The sequence below is a fragment of the Bufo bufo genome, chromosome 4 (genome assembly GCF_905171765.1).
Source record: "Bufo bufo chromosome 4, aBufBuf1.1, whole genome shotgun sequence".
In the NCBI taxonomy this organism is placed as follows: domain Eukaryota; kingdom Metazoa; phylum Chordata; class Amphibia; order Anura; family Bufonidae; genus Bufo; species Bufo bufo.
Window position 1 is genome coordinate 54358012 of NC_053392.1, and position 24769 is coordinate 54382780.

The window sequence follows — 24769 nt, forward strand, 5'->3', positions numbered from 1 at the left end:
TAACCTTTCCTGGTAAGTTTTATCCTGCAATCCATGTACTAGTTTAGTAGCTCTTCTCTGAACTCTCTCTAGAGTATCTATATCCTTCTGGAGATATGGCCTCCAGTACTGCGCACAATACTCCAAGTGAGGTCTCACCAGTGTTCTGTACAGCGGCATAAGCACTTCACTCTTTCTACTGCTTATACCTCTCCCTATACATCCAAGCATTCTGCTGGCATTTCGTGCTGCTCTATTACATTGTCTTCCCACCTTTAAGTCTTCTGAAATAATTACTCCTAAATCCCTTTCCTCAGATACTGAGGTCAGGACTGTGTCAAATATTCTATATTCTGCCCTTGGGTTTTTACGCCCCAGGTGCATTATCTTGCACTTATCCACATTAAATTTCAGTTGCCAGAGTTCTGACCATTCTTCTAGTTTTCCTAAATCCTTTTCCATTTGTCGTTTCCCTTCAGGAACATCAACCCTGTTACATATCTTTGTGTCATCAGCAAAAAGACAAACCTTACCATCGAGGCCTTTTGCAATATCACTTATGAAGATATTAAACAAAATTGGTTCCAATACAGATCCCTGTGGAACCCCACTGGTAACATGACCTTGTTTTGAATGTTCTCCATTGACTACAACCCTCTGTTGTCTGTCACTCAGCCACTGCCTAATCCACTCAACAATATGGGAGTCCATGCTCAATGACTGCAGTTTATTGATAAGTCTTCTATGTGGGACAGTGTCAAAAGCCTTACTAAAATCTAGATATGCGATGTCTACTGCACCTCCACCGTCTATTATTTTAGTCACCCAGTCAAAAAAATCTATAAGATTTGTTTGACATGATCTCCCTGAAGTAAACCCATGTTGTTTTTCATCTTGCAATCCATGGGATTTTAGATGTTCCACAATCCTATCCTTTAATAGGGTTTCCATTAATTTGCCTACTATTGATGTCAGACTCACTGGTCTATAGTTGCTCAATTCCTCCCTACTACCTTTCTTGTAAATGGGCACGACATTTGCCAATTTCCAATCTTCCGGGACGACTCCTGTTACTAATGATTGGTTAAATAAATCTGTTAACGGTTTTGCCAGCTCACCACTAAGCTCTTTTAATAATTTTGGGTGTATCTCATCAGGCCCCTGTGAATTATTTGTCTTCACCTTAGACAGCAAACTTAGAACATCTTCCTCTGTAAAGATGCATGCATCAAACGATTTATTAGTCATCCTTTCTAGTGTAGGTCCTTCTCCTTTTTCTTTTGTAAAAACTGAACAGAAGTATTCATTAAGGCAGTCGGCTAGCCCTTTATTCTCTTCTACATACCTTCCGTCCTTTGTTTTTAATTTAGTTATTCCTTGTTTTAATTTCCTTTTTTTCATTTATATATCTGAAGAATGTCTTATCCCCTTTTTTCATAGACTGAGCTAGTTTTTCTTCTGCCTGCGCTTTAGAAGTTCTTATAACTTGCTTGGCCTCTCTCTGCCTAATCTTGTAGATTTCCTTATCTTCATTGCTCTGGTTTTTTTTATAATTACAAAATGCTAGCTTTTTATTTTTAATGATTTGGGCCACTTCTGCTGAGTACCACAGTGGTCTCTTCCTTTTTTTGCTTTTACTGACAAGTCTAATGCAATTTTCTGTTGCCTTCAATAATGCACCTTTTAAGGTGTTTTCTGGTCTTGTCCCCTTTTATCGGCATTTTGGAACTCTGTATGGGAGATTACGTCTAAGTTCACTACATATACCCTCCCTAAAACACCTGCTTTTTTCCTGCTCCATCAGTGCGAGATTCCTCTGTCATCCTACAACAAGTCTGTGGTAAGGCACTTGGTAAATGCGGCAAGAGCTTGCATCCCATGCCTATGGAGGCAATCATCTGCTCCCTCCATATCAATGTGGATCAATAGAGTTCAGGAGATTATGAGAATGGAAGATCTCACTTCATCAATGAGACATACTGAAAAAAGTTTCACCAAGACCTGGAGTCACTGGTTGAATTTCTTTGACTCCGTTGAAGGTAAAACTCTTCTAGCGTCTGAGTGAGAGTGTAGGTTTGTGTATGATGTCCCCTATCCCTTTTCCTTCCCTCCCCTTTTGTCCTTTCCTTCTCTGTTCCCTCCTTTCCTTGTCTACTTTATTTCACGACATTGGTTTTGGATTCAATTTGCCTTTTATTGATCCACATGTTATTGTGGTATTCCCGAGTAGGGCTTTATAACTTTTTATGACTTGCCATTTGTCATTTATTGTACTCATGCTTTATTACTGAGTTGTATTCACTATCAGTCCCATTATCCATCATGCTTTGGGTTGTTAAAAAATTTGAAAAATCTTAAATAAAGAATTTATAAAAAAAAAGACGTATTCTTTCTCCTATTACTACACCCCAAAAAAAGAAATATAACAATCACAATTCACTACAGAACAGCTAATGGGATGTATGTTTCCTATTATTACACCCGTAAATGGCTGTAGTACAATGTAACTTCACAGCTGAACGGCAATTATAACATAGATTTTTTTCAATTTTTTTCCTATTAATACACCCCCCCAAAAAATGTAAAACAATATAAAATCACAGCAGAACAGCTAATAGGACGTACGTATCTTTCCTATTAATACACCCTTAAATGGCTGTATCACACAGAACTTGCAATCCAATCACAAGCAAGGTTTGCTGGAATTAGGGATGTATCATATAGTGCAAACAACCTAAAAGAAGCAGTATAACTGTAACTAGGATCCCCAATTAGTTCAGCAAGGTGTAATAGTAATTTCTCCTCTCCTATTGGACACTGTTCTCCTTATATAGTGTAGATAATGCCTCCCTATCCTTCCCCTACACCTTGAATAGTCTTTCCCTGAACTTGTAAATAGTTTTTTCAGCACAATGACGTTTTCCCTAGCACTGGGACAGCTAGGGACTAGCGTCTGCTGACGTCTCTCCTTGCACTAAGCACACTGGAAAATGGCAGAATCCAAGATGGCTGAGGCTATTAGTAGGGCTATGACACCACAGGGGCTGGCTGATTGGCTGCATGCATGGCATTGTAGGTGATCCTTTTTTCCCAGAGTTCTTTGCTCCATGCCCTAACATGTGCAGCAGCCATTTTAGTAAAAAAATTTGATTCGTTACCACGAAGCGTAAGGAAATTTAGCTTTGTGCGAATCAAATTTTTCCTGAAATTCGGATTGATTTCCACTTCATCAACTTCAATTCACTCATCTCTAGTTATAGTACTCAGGTTATTCACGGCCTTTTGGAATTGCTTATTTTTTAAACTAAGTGGGCACCCAAATAAAGGTTAGATTACACAATTTATTCACTCCAATTTGAGAATAAAGACGTAATAGAATTGAATCAGTCAAAATGGGGGCATTTAGACCTTCAGAGAGGGAGAAAAAAATGGGCTACTATAGAGAGATGCTGTGCAGTAATTTGGTTGTTGCGTATGAGTGTCATCCCCCATTCCCAGCAAGGTCAGACCCGGGGGACCCTCTGTGCGGACACTCCACTGTCATGACGGTGAGGGGGGCAGGAGCAGCACCAGCTCTATAAGCAACAACTTCAGTCCAGAGTCTATGATCAGCAGTTTTCTTCAGCCACCTACTGAAGAAACCATCCAGCAGCAGCAGGACATGCAGCAGAACCTCAATCAGCAGGTGGTGGCATACTTGGACTGCACCCTGTCAACCATGATCCGAAATTCCCTGGACTACTGAGCCTTCAAACTTGAAGTGTGGCTGCAAGCAGGGGGGGCTTGCACTATAGGAGGGGCTGGCACTATGGGAGGGAAGCTGGCACTATGGGGGGGATCTGCCCCCCAGGCCGCCCTAAATAAACGGCCGCTAGGCCGCCAGTCTTTAAAAAAAATTTTTTAAATTTTTTATTCTTCATGGCCGCACCGCCGATCACCACAGGCGTCGCGGCCCTGGATGTAATTGTGGCCGTGCTGTGTGCTGTGGGGCAGGGGAGGGAGAGGCGTGTCCCTCCCCTGTTCTTCTGATAGGCCGCAGGCACTAATGCCTGCAGCCTATCAGAGGCCGGCTCAGGCAGCGCGATGACGTCATTATCATTGCGACGCCTGAGCCGGGCAGCACACAGCAGAGACACAGGCCGGAAGAGGCTTGCATCGCTGCTGATGGAAGTAAGTATTAGTGTTTTGTTTTTTTTCTTCTTTTCGGGGGGCTGGCACTATGGGGGGGATCTGGCACTATGGGGGGGCTTGCACTATAGGGGGAGCTGGCACTATACGGGGGCTGGCACTATTGGGGGATCTGGCACTAAGGGGGGGGCTTGCACTATAGGAGGGGCTGGCACTATGGGGGGGGATCGGACACTATAGGGGGAGCTGGCACTATGAGGGAGCTGGCATTATAGGGGGAACTGGCACTATAGGGGGGGCTAGCACTATGGGAGAGCTAGCACTATGGGGGGGGCTTGCACTATAGGGGGAGCTGGCACTATAGGGGGGCTGGCACTATGAGGGGGATCTGGCACTATAGGGGGGGCTTGCACTATAGGAGGGGCTGGCACTATGGGAGGGAAGCTGGCACTATGGGGGGGATCTGGCACTATGGGGAGCTAGCACTATGGGGGGCACTATAGGGGGGGCTGACACTATGGGAGAGCTAGCACTATGGGGGGCACTATGGGGGATTGCACTATAGGGGGAGCTGGCACTATAGGGGGGCTGGCACTATGGGGGAGCTGACACTATGGGGGGGCTGGCACTATAAGGGGGCTGGCACTATGGGGGAGCTGGCACTATGGGGGAGCTGGCACTATGGGGGGGAGCTGGCACTATGGGGGGGCTTGCACTATAGGGGGAGCTGGCACTATAGGGGAGCTGGCACTATGGGGGGCTGGCACTATGGGGGGCTGGCACTATGGGGGGGCTGGCACTATGGGGGGGCTGGCACTATGGGGGGAGGCTGGCACTATGGGGGAGCTGGCACTATGGGGGGGGCTGGCACTATGGGGGGGAGCTGGCACTATTGGAGGAGCTGGCACTATGGGGGCATTTCTTACTGGCACATTATGGGGGGGGGACCATGGGGGAGAGGAGCACTATGGGGGTATCTGGGGGCTCTAAAGGGGCTTTTTTATTATTATTATTGGCACATTCTGGGGGGCACTATAGGGGACAGCAGCACTATGGGCCATCTGGTGTTACTCTAGGGGCATTATTTGGGGGCACTATGGGGAAGTGGGGGCTCTAAAGGGGCCTTTTGTATTGGAACATTATGGGGGGCACTATGGCATTTTGTGGCACTAAGGGGGCATTTTTTACTGGCACATTATGGGAGGCAGTATAGGGGAGAGCGGCACTATGGGGCATTATTTGGGGGAACTATGGGGGAGTGGAGCACTATTGGGGCATATGGTGGCACTAAGAAGGGGCATTTTTTTACTGGCACATTGTGGGGGAGAGGAGCACTATAGGGGCATCTGCTGGGGGCACTTTTTTTTACTGGCATATTATGGGGGACACTATGGGGAAGGGGGAGAGGAGCAGTATGAGGGCATTTACTGGGGCACTATATAGGGATATTTTATACTGGTATACATTATGGGGACATTAGCTCAACTGCGGGCACTAAGCGGGGGTATTTCATGTACTGTCATATTATAGGGGAAATTAGTACTACTAGGGGGTATTATGGGGAGCTTTACTACTACTGGGGGGCTATGAGGAACATGATTACTAGGGTACTATAGGGGCATTATTACTACTAATTGTGCTCTGGCAGAGAATTATTTCTATTGGTGGAATTTTGGGGAGCACTGTTACTTTGGGGGCACCCTGGCATAGTATCAGCTCAGCACAATTATTTTTGGGGGACATTATCTTTATACTATTAGTGTCTGGGCGCAGTTATTTTTTAGAGCACTGTGTGCCAATAATTGTTTAAGGGGGCACTCTCTGTGTGGTAGTAGTATTCCCAGGGGTACTGTTTCTGCAGTATAGTATTGGGGGCATAGCAGGTACAGTATTGGGGGCACTATCTGTGTGGTAGTAGTATTTCCAGGGGGACTGTTTCTGCAGTATAGTATTGGGGGTGGCAGGAAAGGGTGTTCAGAAGATGTGAATATGATGGAAATGTGGGAAACTAATGTCTGTTTCTCAATCTCTGCAGAGACGGGAGATGGCAGAAAAATCATCATGGCGGTCTGGTCTGAATGGAGAAGATGAGGAAAGAGAACGTCTACATCAAAGGTGACATCACTGGATGTAAGAGGTATGGGGCGCTATGTAGGAGAGGAGATGCTCCGGCTGCTGTGTGAGGACGACGAAAGGGGGCAGCAGGCCACGGGCGGGTGGGGGGGAACCACAAGCCTTGAGCAGGATCAGTGGAGGGTAGCTTGTTGTATAAGCAGGCAGTGCAGCCAGGACAGACCCTCCCCTCTCCATATGATGTGTAGAGACAGGCCTCAACAATAGAATGTCAGCTGTACAGTGTGTGTTGGGAGTGGCCTATTATATGTAGGAGGGGCTTTTAATAATGGGCGGGGCTAAATGGGACACTTGACTGGATTTGCCCCCCAGGACTAAGGCTGCCAGCCCTCTTCTGGCCGCAAGTGGCCAAGTTTGCCATGGGCATGCTTTTCTGCCCAGCCAGTAGTGTGCAGCAGGGTCATAGTTACCCCTAAGAGAACTCACCTTTCCTCCCAAAATGTTGAGAGCCTAACCTTCATAAAGATGAATAAGGGGTGGATCAGGATTTCCAGATACCAGTGCCTGATGCAACAGAATAAATCATTCTGCCTTTAATGATCATACTGTAGTGTGCTGCCACACCAGAATATTCTGCAAAATGGGCAAATATTTCTATCACATTTTATCTCTGTTTTGGACCAAAAATACTGACCAAATACTGACCGTGTAAAAGAGGCCTAATGCTCAATTTGCATCCATTTTGGCCATTTACATCTGAAATCAGATTTTTTAACAAGGAAAAAAGTCCTGCAGGACTTTAATGGCCTCTTTCACGCATTCAGTATTTGGTCTGTATTTGATTAGTAATTGTAAGCCAAAAGCAGGAGTGGGTCCAAAACCTAGAAGAGCTACAAATATTTATATGATATTTTATCTCTATTTTGGACCCACTCCTGGGTTTGGCTTAGAATTAGAGATGGCCCGAACTATCCGACGGCGAACAGTTCCCGGCGAACATAGCTTGTTCGCGTTCGCCTCTGCCGGGCGAACACATGCGATGTTCGGTCCGCCCCCTATACATCATCATTGAGCAAACTTTGACCCTGTACCTCACAGTCAGCAGACACATTCCAGCCAATCAGCAGCATACCCTCCCTCCCAGACCCTCCCACCTCCTGCACAGCATCCATTTTAGATTCATTCTGAAGCTGCAGTCTTAGTGAGAGGAGGGAGACTGTAACTGCTGCTGATTTAATTGGGAAATCGATAGCTAGGCTAGTGAATTCAGTGTCCACTCCAGTCCTGAAAGACTCATCTGATCTCTGCTGTAAGGACAGCGTCCTGACAGCACCCCAAAAAGCCCTTTTTAGGGCTGCAACATTAGTCTGCTTTTTTTTTTTCCTTTATATACATATTGCAGTTGCCTGGCCTGCCTGTGTGTGAGGAGCTGCAGGCCCACAGACTGTAGTGTGCCCACTGCCAGTGCTCACCCCTGTCATTCCGTGTGGCACAGGACTTTGCTTAAAAAAAGGCACTTAATTTTTACACTTTAATCTAAGGTTAGTTGCCTGCCAGTGTGTGTCAGGCTGACTTCCACTGACTGTAGTGTGCCCACTGCCAGTGCCCACCACTCATACCGGCTGGCACAGGACTTTGCATAAAAAAGGCATTTAATTTTTACACTTTAGTGTAATTTCAGCTGCTTGCCTGCTGCTAGTGTGTGTCAGGCCGACTTCAACTGACTGTAGTGTGCCCACTGCCAGTGCCCACCCCTGTCATCCCGTGTGGCACAGGACTTTGCTTAAAAAAAAGGCACTTCATTTTTACACTTTAATCTAAGGTTAGTTGCCTGCCAGTGTGTGTCAGGCCGACTTCAACTGACTGTAGTGTGCCCACTGCCAGTGCCCACCCCTGTCATCCCGAGTGGCACAGGACTTTGCTTAAAAAATAGGCACTTAATTTTTACACTTTAATCTAAGGTTAGTTGCCTGCCAGTGTGTGTCAGGCTGACTTCCACTGACTGTAGTGTGCCCACTGCCAGTGCCCACCACTCATACCGGCTGGCACAGGACTTTGCTTAAAAAAGGCATTTAATTTTTACACTTTAATGTAATTTCAGCTGCTTGCCTGCTGCTAGTGTGTGTCAGGCCGACTTCAACTGACTGTAGTGTGCCCACTGCCAGTGCCCACCCCTGTCATACCGAGTGGCACAGGACTTTGCTTAAAAAATAGGCACTTAATTTTTACACTTTAATCTAAGGTTAGTTGCCTGCCAGTGTGTGTCAGGCTGACTTCCACTGACTGTAGTGTGCCCACTGCCAGTGCCCACCACTCATACCGGCTGGCACAGGACTTTGCATAAAAAAGGCATTTAATTTTTACACTTTAGTGTAATTTCAGCTGCTTGCCTGCTGCTAGTGTGTGTCAGGCCGACTTCAACTGACTGTAGTGTGCCCACTGCCAGTGCCCACCCCTGTCATACCGAGTGGCACAGGACTTTGCTTAAAAAATAGGCACTTAATTTTTACACTTTAATCTAAGGTTAGTTGCCTGCCAGTGTGTGTCAGGCTGACTTCCACTGACTGTAGTGTGCCCACTGCCAGTGCCCACCACTCATACCGGCTGGCACAGGACTTTGCTTAAAAAAGGCATTTAATTTTTACACTTTAATGTAATTTCAGCTGCTTGCCTGCTGCTAGTGTGTGTCAGGCCGACTTCAACTGACTGTAGTGTGCCCACTGCCAGTGCCCACCCCTGTCATACCGAGTGGCACAGGACTTTGCTTAAAAAATAGGCACTTAATTTTTACACTATAATCTAAGGTTAGTTGCCTGCCAGTGTGTGTCAGGCTGACTTCCACTGACTGTAGTGTGCCCACTGCCAGTGCCCACCACTCATACCGGCTGGCACAGGACTTTGCATAAAAAAGGCATTTAATTTTTACACTTTAGTGTAATTTCAGCTGCTTGCCTGCTGCTAGTGTGTGTCAGGCCGACTTCAACTGACTGTAGTGTGCCCACTGCCAGTGCCAACCACTGATACCGGGTGGCACAGTAGCTTGCCGATAAATAAGGCATTTAATTTTTAGACAGTAGTCTAAATTCAGTTGCTTGCCTGCTGCCAGTGTGTGTCAGGCCCGCTTCCACTGACTGTAGTGTGCCCACTGCCAGTGCCAACCACTGATACCGGGTGGCACAGTAGCTTGCCGATAAATAAGGCATTTAATTTTTAGACAGTAGTCTAAATTCAGTTGCTTGCCTGCTGCCAGTGTGTGTCAGGCCCTCTTCCACTGACTGTAGTGTGCCCACTGCCAGTGCCAACCACTCATACCGGGTGGCACAGTAGCTTGCCGATAAATAAGGCATTTAATTTTTACACTTTAGTGTAATTTCAGTTGCTTGCCTGCTGCCAGTGTGTGTCAGGCCCGCTTCCACTGACTGTAGTGTGCCCACTGCCAGTGCCAACCACTGATACCGGGTGGCACAGTAGCTTGCCGATAAATAAGGCATTTAATTTTTAGACAGTAGTCTAAATTCAGTTGCTTGCCTGCTGCCAGTGTGTGTCAGGCCCGCTTCCACTGACTGTAGTGTGCCCACTGCCAGTGCCAACCACTGATACCGGGTGGCACAGTAGCTTGCCGATAAATAAGGCATTTAATTTTTAGACAGTAGTCTAAATTCAGTTGCTTGCCTGCTGCCAGTGTGTGTCAGGCCCGCTTCCACTGACTGTAGTGTGCCCACTGCCAGTGCCAACCACTGATACCGGGTGGCACAGTAGCTTGCCGATAAATAAGGCATTTAATTTTTAGACAGTAGTCTAAATTCAGTTGCTTGCCTGCTGCCAGTGTGTGTCAGGCCCTCTTCCACTGACTGTAGTGTGCCCACTGCCAGTGCCAACCACTCATACCGGGTGGCACAGTAGCTTGCCGATAAATAAGGCATTTAATTTTTACACTTTAGTGTAATTTCAGTTGCTTGCCTGCTGCCAGTGTGTGTCAGGCCCGCTTCCACTGACTGTAGTGTGCCCACTGCCAGTGCCAACCACTGATACCGGGTGGCACAGTAGCTTGCCGATAAATAAGGCATTTAATTTTTAGACAGTAGTCTAAATTCAGTTGCTTGCCTGCTGCCAGTCAGTGTGTCAGGCCCTCTTCCACTGACTGTAGTGTGCCCACTGCCAGTGCCAACCACTCATACCGGGTGGCACAGTAGCTTGCCGATAAATAAGGCATTTAATTTTTACACTTTAGTGTAATTTCAGTTGCTTGCCTGCTGCCAGTGTGTGTCAGGCCCGCTTCTACTGACTGTAGTGTGCCCACTGCCAGTGCCAATCGTATACACACACTGGATGTTTTAAAGCACGTTATTCCAAACAATTTAGGAATGTTAGTTGATTTATGCCCTTTATGGATTAAAACCCGACTCTGCGTCCACTACGTAATTTTCCATGGGAGTTTTGCCATAGATCCCCCTCCGGCATGCCACAGTCCAGGTGTTAGACCCCTTGAAACAACTTTCTCATCACTATTGTGGCCAGAAAGAGTCCCTGTGGGTTTTAAAATTCGCCTGTCTATTGAAGTCTATGGCGGTTCGCCCGGTTCGCCAGTTCGCGAACATTTGCGGAAGTTCGCGTTCGCTGTTCGCGAACTGAAAATTTTATGTTCGCGACATCACTACTTAGAATTACTGATCAAATAATGACTGAAAAGGCTTTATGGATGCTCAAAATACAGGCTTTTTTTTAGTTTATGTTCTTTGGATGGATCAGAAGAATGGAAAAATAAACAGTGATGTAAAAACAGCCTTACTGACACTGCTGCCCCCTCCCCACTCTGTCATGGGGACATTATTGTCACTGTTACTGCCACTGTTGCCACTCTCCCAACTCTGTCACTGGGCCACTATTGTCACTGTGACTGCCGCTGCTTCCATCCCCACTCAGTTATGGCACCGCCATTTGAATTTTGGGGCACTGCACAGCTAAGTCCACGGCGATTGATTAAATCTGACGGTAACAGTGACCTGTAATACTGGCACACAGTAAATCTACAGCTAACAGAAGAGATGAAAAAGCATGTGTTTGGATGGCCAGAATGTGCATTAATAGAACGCTGCCTCCTTTTCTTTATTTTATTCCACTGAGGAGCCATTTTTACACAGCTCTTGGGGCTTCGGCTTTACTGAAGGCTGCTGTATGCTTTACTTTTATTTTTAACAGATAGGATTAGCTATGAATCTTGGTACAGTGATGTAGATGGTGATACATTATAGCTGTAATACTGATGGCACAGTACCTACAGAACGGATTAAAGTCGCCACTTTCATAACCCCCAAAAGCAAGACAGTGGGGCACAATACTAAAACACACAGAAAGGAAACCAACATCTATATAAGGCCTCATGCACAAAAAAGTGTGCTGGCTGTTCCGTGCATTGGGGACCGCAATTTGCAGTCCTCAATGCACGGGCACCATCTGTGCATTTGCTGCAGACGGATGCAGACCCATTCAACTTGAATGGGCCTGTGATCCATCCGCACCGCAAAAAAATAGAACATGTTCTTTTTTTTTTTTTTGCAGTGCAGAGGCACGGAGTGAAACCGCCCAGAGGCACTCCGTAGTGCTTCTGTGGGGTTCTGTGCCTCCGTTCCTCACCGCTCCTTCCAGATTGCAGACCCATTCAAGTGAATGGGTCCACATTCAAGATATGGTATGCACGCAGCCAGTAACCATATATTGTGGATCCACTGTTTGCAGGCCACAATATGGGCAAGGCCGGGCAATAGCCATGTGCATGAGGCCTAACACTGTCAGCCACATTAAAGTAGAATTCTGTAGATAAATCATTGCTTTACTCACCTAACTTGCTTATGTTATTTAACTCCTTTGCTAAATTCCTCCTACAGTTATTGAACATTACAGGGAGGAAGTAGAAAAGATAATTATAACCCCCAGCATGTCCAGGCTGTTGTTATGTGATATCAGAGAATATTACTGGGAGGAGGCATAAAAGGAGATGACTACAGCTCCCAGCAGGATACCATACTATTCTAAATACTTGTGCAAATACTGTTTTATCTAGTATGTTTTATCCATATATAGTATATATGGATGACACATATGTTTCGCATAATGATAAGGTGAGTTTTGTAATTTTTTATACAGGCCAATTAATCATGATATTTATTTAAGTACAGTGGTCCCTCAAATTACAATATTAATTGGTTCCAGGAAAACCATTGTATGTTGAGTAATTGGTTCCAAAGCCTCAAAGTGTCATTCAAGATAAGAGAAAATTAAGATTTAGGGTCCATTCACACGTCCGTAAGTGTTTTGCGGATCCACAAAACACGGACACTAGCAATGTGCATTCCGCAATTTGCGGACCGCACATCGCCGGCACTATAATAGAAAATGCCTAATCTTGTCCGCAATTGCGGAAGTGCTGATCCGCAAATGCGGATGCGGACAGCACATTCCGGCCCCATTGAAAAAGAATGCGGACCCATTTTGCGGGGCCTTAAAGGGGTTGTCTGAGATATGAAAAATAAAGATATAGCACTGTAAATCTGATTGTCAGTGATATATAACTAAGCTAAGCAAGTTTTAGGCAAAAAAAATATCTATTTCCTCATTTCCCTGGTTCTCTTCTGGCCCTTTGTTTACTTGCAATAAAAACAATCTCTGCCCCTCCCCCTGCACTGCTAAGGAACTGAATACAAGCAGTGATGGTCATTTCGCAGTGTTTACCAGCGAACACATGCAGGCTGCCATTTTTAGTAAGGTAGATTCACCCGTCCGGCGATGCACAGGTAAGCCCTTACCTGAGCCTGTGCTGGGAGTCGGTCTGAAATCAAATGCAGTCCCTGGGAGCAGGCAGTTCCGAGAACAGCCCGATGAAGGCTCCCGGCGGCTGTTCTCGGAACTGCCTGCTCCCGGTGACTGCATTTGATTTCAGACCGGCTCCCAGCACAGGCTCAGGTAAGGGCTTACCTGTGCATCGCCGGACGGGGGAGTCTACCTTACTAAAAATGGCAGCCTGCATGTGTTCGCTGGTAAACACTGCGAACTGACCATCACTGAATACAAGTACTGCCCTAAATAACATGTCTGCCTGCTGGGAGAATCAGCAGCATGTTGTATGTGTAGGACTACAAGTCCCAGCTGTACAATGACACTGCTAAGGGAGTGGATACAAGTACTGCCCTGAGTGACATGTCTGCCTGCTGGGAGACTCTGCAGCATGTTGTATGTGTAGGACTACAAGTCCCAGCTGTATAATGACACTGCTAAGGGAGTGAATACAAGTACTGCCCTGAGTTACATGTCTGCCTGCTGGGAGAATCAGCAGCATGTTGTATGTGTAGAACTACAAGTCCCAGCTGTATAATGACACTGCTAAGGGAGTGGATACAAGTACTGCCTTGAGTGACATGTCTGACTGCTGGGAGACTCTGCAGCATGTTGTATGTGTAGGACTACAAGTCCCAGCTGTACAATGACATTGCTGATACACACAGGATCTTCCCCCTACCTGTAATGCTCTGCAGAACTTCTCTGTCAGCTCCTGTGCCCAGCATTTGTCTCCTCACTGCCTGCAGTTACACAGTAAACACTTCAGCCCTGAGCATAGGCGTGCACAGCCTATTGCATTAGGGTGTGCACCCTAACAGCCGGTTCAGACCTGAGCGTTTTACAGCGCTCAACAAGGAGAAACCAATGCTTCCCTATCGGCATGGTTCTCACCTGGGCGTTTTACAGCGCATACGATCGCGCTGTAAAACGCCCGACGCCCCAAGAAGTTCAGGAGCTTCTTTGGGGCGTAGTGTCGCACGTTCCCGTACATAGACTTCTGGGAACGCGCGACTATGGGCGTTGCTTGTTGCCGGAGCCAAGTCTGTAAACGCGCGATACAATCGCGCATACAGAGCGCTCCTTCGGTACGCTCAGGTCTGAACCCAGCATCAAGCACAAACACACGCCGTGCGAGTGTGTATGTATATATGTATATATTATATACACATAAACACACATAAACAGTATATATACACAAATACACTATGGGGTATCAGGGTAGATTATTATACAGGGGTAATATAACTGAGGAGGGCTATCAGGGACATTATACAGGGATAATATAACTTATATTATATAAGTTATATTACCGATTTATCATGTCCCCTGAGATAGCCTTCCTCAGTTTTATTATCCTTGTTAATAATGTACCCTGATACCCCTTAGTTTTACCCCCTGAATACTTTACCCTGATCCCTCAGTTATATTACCCCCTGTATAATGTCCCCAATAGCCCTCCTCAGTTATATTACCCCCTGTAATTTACCTCGATACCCCTCAGCTATACGGTATCATATAACTGAGGGGTATCAGGGTACATTATACAGGGGTATAAATGAGGAGGGGTAGTAAGTAGCAGGGAACATACTTTATGCGTTAACTTAACGTTATATTATTATTATTATTATTAAAGCGCCATTCATCCCATAGCGCTGTACATATGATAAGCGGTGCACATACATAATACAGACAATTGCACTAATCATAAACAAGACGAGTTACAAACTGGTACAGAAGGAGAGAGGGCCCTGCCCATGAGGGTATACAATCTACATAACTAACTTATATGGGGGGTGACTCTCAGCCAGGGCAGAGTTCCAGTGGCGTAGCATGGGTTGCCCGCACCCGGAGCAAGCCAAGTATTGCCCCCCCCCTCCAACCTGTGGACACACCCCTTTTTTACAAATAATGCAGTACATGTCACCTACAGTCCTATGTAACACCACAGATAAAACAGTGATAAATGAGTACAAATAATGTAGGATATATTACCTGCAGTCCTATGTAACACCACAGATAACAGTGATAAATGATACAAATAATGTAGGATATATTACCTGCAGTCCTTTGTAACACCACAGAAGACACAGTGATAACTCTGCCTTCAGCCCCTCCAACATACAGATCCATGTAAAATACAAAACTCACCCTACCGTCAGCCATTCCAGCATACAGTCCCCATGTAAAATAATATCACCCCTCCTGCCTTTAGCCCCTCCTGCATACAGTCCCAAGTAAAATAAAACATCACTCTCTCTGCCTTCAGCCCCTCCAGCATAAAGTCCCCATGTAAATAATATCACTTCACCCCCTCTCTTCAGACCCCTCTAACATACAGTCTCCAGTACAAGGATTATACCTCCTCTCTTCAGCCCCTGCAAAAAGCCCCCCAAGTACACATAACAGTGAATCTTCTCCTCCACATACTTTTTCAGACCACTAGCCTGAAGCCTATGTGAAGGATTGGATCAGGAGTTGGCAGATGGCAGTGCAGCACGGAGGTAATGATTAGGGTGTGACCAGGCACACCCGGCACACCCCGTGCGCACGCCTATGGCCCTGAGTCTGTGCAGCTGAAGGGGTTAAGAATCCTGGGAGAGAGCAATAAGCAGCAGCCGGCAGTGGAGGGGGGCGTGGCCAGCACAGTGACGTCTGGTGTACAGATCTCTCAGGCTTGTACACGAACATTATCAGAGCAGGGAGAGAAGCTGACATCACAGGTCATGTGACACTCAGGGAAATCTGAGAAACCAGCCACTGGAGATAAAGTGACCTAATTGGAAAGCTGTTACATTTGCCTAGTTAGAAATATACACTGCTCAAAAAAATAAAGGGAACACAAAAATAACACATCCTAGATCTGAATTAATTAAATATTCTTCTGAAATACTTTGTTCTTTACATAGTTGAATGTGCTGACAACAAAATCACACAAAAATAAAAAAATGGAAATCAAATTTTTCTACCCATGGAGGTCGGGATTTGGAGTCACACTCAAAATTAAAGTGGAAAAACACACTACAGGCTGATCCAACTTTGATGTAATGTCCTTAAAACAAGTCAAAATGAGGCTCAGTAGTGTGTGTGGCCTCCACGTGCCTGTATGACCTCCCTACAACGCCTGTGCATGCTCCTGATGAGGTGGCGGACGGTCTCCTGAGGGATCTCCTCCCAGACCTGGACTAAAGCATCTGCCAACTCCTGGACAGTCTGTGGTGCAATGTGACGTTGGTGGATAGAGCGAGACATGATGTCCCAGATGTGCTCAATTGGATTCAGGTCTGGGGAACGGGCGGGCCAGTCCATAGCATCAATGCCTTCGTCTTGCAGGAACTGCTGACACACTCCAGCCACTTGAGGTCTAGCATTGTCTTGCATTAGGAGGAACCCAGGGCCAACCGCACCAGCATATGGTCTCACAAGGGGTCTGAGGATCTCATCTCGGTACCTAATGGCAGTCAGGCTACCTCTGGCGAGCACATAGAGGGCTGTGCGGCCCTCCAAAGAAATGCCACCCCACACCATTACTGACCCAATGCCAAACCGGTCATGCTGGAGGATGTTGCAGGCAGCAGAACGTTCTCCATGGCGTCTCCAGACTCTGTCACGTCTGTCACATGTGCTCAGTGTGAACCTGCTTTCATCTGTGAAGAGCACAGGGCGCTAGTGGCGAATTTTCCGGTCTTGGTGTTCTCTGGCAAATGCCAAACGTCCTGCACGGTGTTGGGCTGTAAGCACAACCCCCACCTGTGGATGTCGGGCCCTCATATCACCCTCATGGAGTCTGTTTCTGACCGTTTGAGCAGACACATGCACATTTGTGGCCTGCTTGAGGTCATTTTGCAGGGCTCTGGCAGTGCTCCTCCTGTTCCTCCTTGCACAAAGGCGGAGGTAGTGGTCCTGCTGCTGGGTTGTTGACCTCCTACGGCCTCCTCCATATCTCCTGATGTACTGGCCTGTCTCCTGGTAGCGCCTCCATGCTCTGGACACTACGCTGACAGACACAGCAATACCACGGATAAGCTGCACTACCTGAGCCACTTGTGTGGGTTGCAGACTCCGTCTCATGCTACCACTAGAGTGAAAGCACCGCCAGCATTCAAAAGTGACCAAAACATCAGCCAGGAAGCATAGGAACTGAGAATTGGTCTGTGGTCACCACCTGCAGAACCACTCCTTTATTGGGGGTGTCTTGCTAATTGCCTATAATTTCCACCTGTTGTCTATCCCATTTGCACAACAGCATGTGAAATTGATTGTCACTCAGTGTTGCTTCCTAAGTGGACAGTTTGATTTCACAGAAGTGTGATTGACTTGGAGTTACATTGTGTTGTTTAAGTGTTCCCTTTATTTTTTTGAGCAGTGTAGAATAAAAAAAATAACTCAGACAACCCCTTTAAGAAAAATAAGCAGATAACTAAGATAAAACAAGTCCTTACACATAACATTCAGGACTAGCTGCTTACTAGCAGCTAATACAGCAATTTAACCAGAGAAGTGGCCTTTACTGGTTGGATCTGAGTCTGAGATATTGTATGTTGAGTCTAGTTTCAACTTACGATGGGTCAGAAAAGACCATTGCATGGTGAAAATATTGCATCCTGAGGCCTTTGTATCTTGAGGGATCACTTGGATTATATGGTACTCTGTCTGTCCGTCCTTGATGGATTATTTTTATTTTTGGATTTAATTATTTTATTGGCTTAGGGTGGCTTTTTTTGTTGTTGCAAATTTTACATAATAAAAAGCCTTTAAACAACAACAACAAAAAGTTTTTGTATCGCCGTAGCCCAAGACCCATAACTTTTTTATTTTTCATTCTAAGAAGCTTTGTGAGGGCTTAATTTATGCGGGACGACTTGTAATTTTTATTGGTATTATTTTGAGATACATAAATCTTTTTTTATTGCATTTGCTTTTATTTTTTTTGTGGCAAATAATTAAAAAACAACATTTTTTTTTTTTTTACAACGGTTCACCTTACAGTATGAATTACATGATATTTGTGTAATGTGGGTCTTACAGGCATAACTATGTGGAGACAATTTTATTTTTGCAGTTCTTTTAATTGAAAAGCTTTTTTTAATGCAAAATACATTTTTTTATTGCTTCTCTTATACTAAGAGCAGGAACAATGCCCCCCCCCCTGCACCTAGAAGCTAATTAGCATATTATAAAAGTTATATTTCTGAAGTAACGGGGGCATAGATAAAAGAAAGTAGGAATAGACTAGTTAGGTTCAGCTGACATTAGCACATCGCTAATGTCAGCTAGCGTAATAGGGTTAATTCTGGTAACAGAAACCCTTTAAGGGGTAGGTCACTGTTAAGGAGCAGGGCACTGTTGAGGTCACTCTTAAGGGTTCTGGGTGCAGTGTAGGTCACTGTTAAAGGTTCTCAGTTCTGTGGAGGTCACTTTTAAGGGGTAGGTCACTGTTAACGAGCAGGACACTGTCAAGGTCACTCTTAATTGTTCTGGGTGCAGTGTAGGTCACTGTTAAGGGTTCTCAGTTCTGTGGAGGTCACTGTTGAAGGGGCAGGATGGGGCAATGTGGAGGTCACAGTAAAAGGAGTTTAGCACTGTGGAGGTCACTGTTATTGGTGACAGTAAAAAATTAAATAAACAATGTTAAGTGCCGGGGTACATAGGGCTACTAGCAATTTCCCCATTAAAAAAAAAAGGGGGCACCCTTGGAACAAATCCAATAAACACACAAACAGACCAGCTCTTCATATTTGTGCAGCACCGGTACTTTTTCTAGTAGCTTTATAATAGTTAATATTTTATTTACTTTATGCAAAAACAAGATGTGCTAGAACGGAATCTGTAACAATGCCTTGTGACGGTCATTCTGACATTAGCAAACTGTATGAGGCCTGAGGCAGATAAGCTAGCAGGATGATCGGAGACAGAGGCCTCACTTTAAGACAAAACATTCCTTGTAGTTCAGTGGTGCATTTTAACTCCTGGTGTACAAGGTGTGAGGTATATTGTAAGTACCAATAAAAACTACAATTTGCCCCACAAAAAGGAACCATTATACAGCTCTGTAGATAGAGATATAAAAAAGTTATGGGTGTCAGAAAATGGTGATGCAAAGAAATGTTTTGCTTGTTTTGTTTTTTAAGGAAAATGTAATACAAACTTTCGAAATTTGGTATTGGCCGTAATAGTTCTGGCCTGCAGAATACTACTTAATCAAATCATTTTTATCGCAAAGTGAACATCACAATATCAAAACCCAAAGAACCTTTGTGGAATTGTGTTTTTGTTATTTTTGTTATTTATTTTAATTTCACCCCACAAAGAATGCCTTTCCCGCTTTCAAGGACATGATATAGTAAATTAAATGGTGCCATTAAAAAATTCAAAATGCTGCAAAAAAAAAAAAACTGCCGTCAAAATGTAAAAAGTTGTGGCTTTAGGAAGACCGAATTTTTTTTTTATGGAAAACCAAAAATTGTCCCAGTCCTTTGAGGGGTTAATATAGTCAATATTTATAATGTTAATCACTTTCAACTTCTCCCATACCCAAATAAGAAAGCTTAGAACTGTGATGTCTAACCTCCGGCACTCTAGCTGTGGTAAAACTACGACTCCCAAGAAGTACACTTGCTTGGCTGTTCTCAGAACTCCATAGGAATGAATGAAGCATGCTGGGAGTCGTAGTTTCACCACAACATGTTATATATTGGATTCTCCATTTACTTAACAATGGCCCACAATTACTTCTGTTGTTGCACCAGAATTCTTTTTGATTCAAATCAATTTAGAGAATTTTAATATTTGCTCCAAAAAGAGCAGATGTCTGCGCCTTTTTCTTGACGCGTTTCAGAAGTGTCAATGGCGTGCACTACCTTTTTGCCACATAAAAAGAACACATAATGGTAGTCTAACCTTGAGCTGGTGTTAGTAATAGAAACTCTCTACTTCATGCCGGATGCAACAAATCACCCAAGTACTACCGTAAGTAATTTGGTGCATTCGAAACAGAAAAGAGAGATATCATTCTGAATGCCAGATCAAAGTCGGCATCACCTAAAATACAAGAGATGCATTTTAAACTGGTATCAAGATGGTACAGAACCCAGGTATTATTACAGCGTATGTTTCCAAGTGCGTCCCCCTTGTGTTGGAGATGTGAGGAAGAGCGTGGTACATTATCACATATATGGTTGACCTGTAAATGCATGAAGGTGTTTTGGAGAAATATTACTGCTATTCTAGGTCACATCTTCAATACATGCACTGAGATCCCACCTAGGCTACTTTTCTTTAGCGTTTTTGATCACCGCTCCTCCAACATTAAACATCCCCTCACGTTACATATCCTCAATGCTGCTAAACTCCTAATTCCTAGATTATGGAAAGAGAAATCACCCCCCTCAATTCCAGAATGGTTGAATGAAATGCACTTACTGCACAATCTTGAGAAATCAAGACTACTGAGAGAAGACAAGCTACATCATTATCATACAACTTGGGATATTTGGAACTCATTTATTAAAAATGACTTTATCTTAAAGTTTCTATAATCATCTCTTGACATTAAACATAAGTACAGATGAGTCAAGCTCACATACTGAGCCCTGATACCCCCCCTTGCCCTAAGTTTATTTCCTATCCTCCCCCCATTTATCTTTGTTAGATAGATTAAAAGGCATACAATATATACATGTTTACAACATCTATGCAAAATCATATATTACATATACCATGCATGAATATTAATGCTATGTATCTTGTGATTTAATTCTCAGACTCTAAGTTTGTTAATAAAGACTACGGTCCTTTCTAGATTATTAATTAACTATACAATGTCTGTTGTTTTATGCATACAACTGTAATGAAATGTATTTTGTCATAAGAAATGATTATGCCTGATACATGGAAAACTTTCAATAAAAAGAAAATGTTACAAGAAACTGTCTACTTCATGCCGGATGCAACAAATCACCCAAGTACTACTGTAAGTAATTTGGTGCATTCTGTGACTGCCTGGTCTATGTACATAACTATGAGAGAGCATTAGTACATCATCCCCAGCATGGACATTCAGAATTACCTGCATAAATGTTCTGTAGGGTTTATTTCCATCCACAATGTGCATATTACCAATGATCGGCAAAGGCGGTGGTCCAGGTGGCAAATTTTTAGAACTTCCTTGTTTATTCTTCTTAAAAGCACTAGCCAAAAATAGAATGACAACGACGGAGAGGAGAAGTATGGCCAGATCCATGGTGAATAAAAGGTCTGTAAAGTATTAAGATGAGAGACAGAGAACAAGTTTAGGTTTGAAAATAAATAATGAATAATAGAAATATAGATTATATATATATATATATATATATATATATATATATATATAGATAGTAGATAGATATGAGCTATAGATATGAGCTATAGATATGAGCTATAGATATGAGCTATAGATATGAGATGGATAGATAGATAGATAGATAGATAGATAGATAGATAGATAGATAGAATTTGAGAATCTATAAAAACAAACTATTGAGTGACATTGTTTAGATTACATTGTATTCCAGAAGAAGAAAATCAAAAAAAGTGGGAGAAAAGTTGGTCCTGCGTGGATCCAGTCTTCTCTTTCTATCTGAAGGACTTTTATACTGGATTATGGAATTACAATACCAATAGCTCCACCTCCACAAAGCCTACACTGGAAATGAAAATGTCAACAGTGTTTATCTTCCACAGTGTGTCAAACTCAGTGGAACGTTCTGTATAATGTACGACTGTGAGAATATTTTATTTATTGATTGTTATTTATTTTATGCAATTATATAGCACTGACATATTCAACAGGCACTTTACAGACATTAGCATCACTTGCTTTCTCCAATGGGGCTCACAATCTAAGTTCCCTATTGTTATGTCTTTGGAGTGTGGGAGGAAACCCACGCAAACACGGGGAGAACATACAAACTCCATGCAGATGTTGTCTTTGGCCAGAATCAAACCCAAGACCCCAGCATTGCAAGGCACCAGTGCTAACCACTGAGCCACCGTGCTGTCCATACAGTAATGAATATACTAATATTCTCAGTCCGGCTGTCCGGGGAACCTGAATGCAGATGGGGCAGAGTTTGCGTGTTTGTGTTTGAGAGGTACAAGAAAGCCCTGGGAAGGGGACTGAATGTGTGTGGGTGTATTTTACTTATAGAGGTATGTGTATTTTACTTAAAGAGGTATGTACATATACTCTATATGTACATACCTCCTAGCCTTTGAAAATCAGAAAGAGAGACAATTGCATTGGCACATTTTTCAATACTAAGCCACACTTTTAACTCTGCCCAATGCCTATCTATACATGTCCAATCCCACCCAGTCCCCTTAGTGCCCCCAGATGGTACTTATTCTCCTTTTGTGCCCATATTGTGCCACCTTCACAGTAGTCATGTCCACATTGTGCCCCAGTCAGGGGGGAACTAACTCTCCTTTGGGAGAGAGCACCTTAATCAGTGTGAGGAGACTTATAGGCCATCCATGCTCCTCTGGAATTCTGGGAGGGAAGGGATGCAAATGAGCTCTTAACAAGCTCTGCCTCTAATGCCACCAGATAGCTGCCTTACATCTGGTGGCATTAGAGGCAGAGCTTGTTAAGAACTCATTTGCATCCCTTCCCTCCCAGAATTCCAGAGGAGCACGTATGGTCTATAAGTCTCCTAACACTGATTAAGGTGCTCTCTGACTAAGGAGAGTTAGTTCCCCCCTGACTCGGACACAGGCCTCTTGCCCAGTTAAGCCAATACTCTACTCTGCACTGATGAGGGGGCAATCACCCTGAAACAGCTGCCTGCAGATGAGGTGCTGGCTTATTTATTATCCAAGTTATGTCAAAAGGCTTATTTTAAGAGCTGAACATTCACTTATAAGATAGCTGCCTTTCATCTGGTGGCATTAGAGGCAGAGTTTGTTAAGAACTCATTTGCATCCCTTCCCTCCCACATTGTGCCCCCTTCACAGTAGTTATACTCACACTATACTTTGTTTGCAGTAGTTATAACCCCACTATGCCTCTTACACAATAGTTATGCCTACATTATGCCCCCTTACAGTAGTTATAACCATACTATACCTCTTTCACAGTAGTCACGTCCACATTGCGACCCCTTTACAGTAGATATACCCACACTATGACTCTTTCACAGTAGTTATATCTACATTATGCCCCTTCACAGTAGTTATGTCCACATTGTGCCCCCTTCATAGTTATGTCCATATTGTACCTCCTTCACAGTAGTTATTTCCACATTATGCCCCTTCACAGTAGTTATCTCCACATTGTGTCCCCTTCACAGTAGTTATGCCCCCCTTACAGTAGTTATACCCACACTATACCTCTTTGACAGTAGTTATGTCCACATTGTGCCCCTTCACAGTAGTTATGCCCCCTTACAGTAGTTATACCCACACTATACCTCTTTGACAGTAGTTATGCCCACATTGTGCCCTCTCACAATAGTTATGACAACATTGTGCTCCTTTAACAGTATTTATGCCCACATGATGCCCCCAAACAGCAGTTATGCCCACATTGTGCCCTATTCTGGCAAAATTAACAGATGTGCTATTTGCACCCTTGCTATTAATTTTAGATCTCTCTAATAGGGATGAGCAGACCCGTGGATGTTTGAGTTCACAGGGTTCGGCCGAACTTCGGGTCAAAGTTCGGGTTTGGGACCCGAACTTGACCTGAACTCTAACCCAAACCCAAACCCGGACCCCATTGAAGTCAATAGGGACCTGAACTTTAGTGCACTAAAATGGCTGTAAAATAGTCATAGTAAGGTTTAGAGGGCTGCGAAAGGAAGAAAAATGGGGGTAAGAGCAGGACAGATGCCCTGCAAACAAATGGGGATAGGGAAATGGCTTAAAATAACATAGAATAGAAAATTATAAAAAATAATAATCTTGAACTAGGAGGCGGAGGTCAAAGTGGAGTAGGAGGTTGAGGAGGTGGTGGACGTGGGAGTGTAGGTGAAAGCGGCGGTGGAGGAGGAGGTAGCCAACACAGTTTTTGTTGTTTTTTATTAGTTTTTTTATAAATTTAGGAAGGCCCAAGACCATTGGGAAATGAAAAAGAGAACGCAAAGAGAAAGTGCGCTGGAGTACAACAATGCCTGGGTGAGGCCGGTATACTTATCTACTTAGCACAAGGTATGGACAAATCCCTTGGGATCTATGCCTGGTGCATTTCAAAAAACTTAAGCTTGTCTACATTGGCTGTGGACAGGCGGCTGCGCTTGTCTGTGATGACGCCCCCTGCTGTGCTAAACACATGTTCTGACAATACACTGGCCACATGGCAGGCCAGCACCTTCAAGGGGTAAAGGGCAAGCTCAGGCCATGTGCCCAATTTGGAGACCCAGAAGTTGAATGGGGCAGACCCATCAGTCAGTACGTGTAGGCATGTGCACAAGTACTGTTCCACCATGTTGCTGAAATGCTGCCTTCTGCTAAGACATTCCGTATCAGCTGGTGGTGCTGGTTGTTGTGGCGTACTGACAAAGCTTTTCCACATACTAGCTCTCCCTTCTGAGGCGCTGGCGGTGCCCCAGCTGCATTAACGACTTCTTCCTCCTCCTCCTCAGCCTTCACCTTGTGCTTCCATTGAGCCCCCGCTGACAGGGGTGAATGCCATCAGAAGCTCGTCTACCAGAGTGTGCTTGTACTTGCACATCTTCCGATCACACTCCAGTGACGGAATTAAGGACAGTACGTTGTCCTT

General features: G+C 44.4%; 1 protein-coding gene across 1 annotated transcript in view; it reads right to left on the reverse strand.

The window, feature by feature from the left end:
• Positions 1 to 21568, reverse strand: part of LOC120997246 (cytochrome P450 2K6-like) — a 132948-nt gene extending 111380 nt beyond the window's left edge. Inside the window, exons 1-2 of the mRNA XM_040427251.1 lie at positions 21552 to 21568; positions 21080 to 21267 (exon numbers count right to left, since the gene is read on the reverse strand). Coding sequence (XP_040283185.1) covers positions 21080 to 21253 — 174 coding nt within the window. The 5' untranslated portion in view covers positions 21254 to 21267; positions 21552 to 21568. The remainder of the gene's footprint in view (positions 1 to 21079; positions 21268 to 21551) is intronic.
• Positions 21569 to 24769: the final 3201 nt, after the last annotated feature.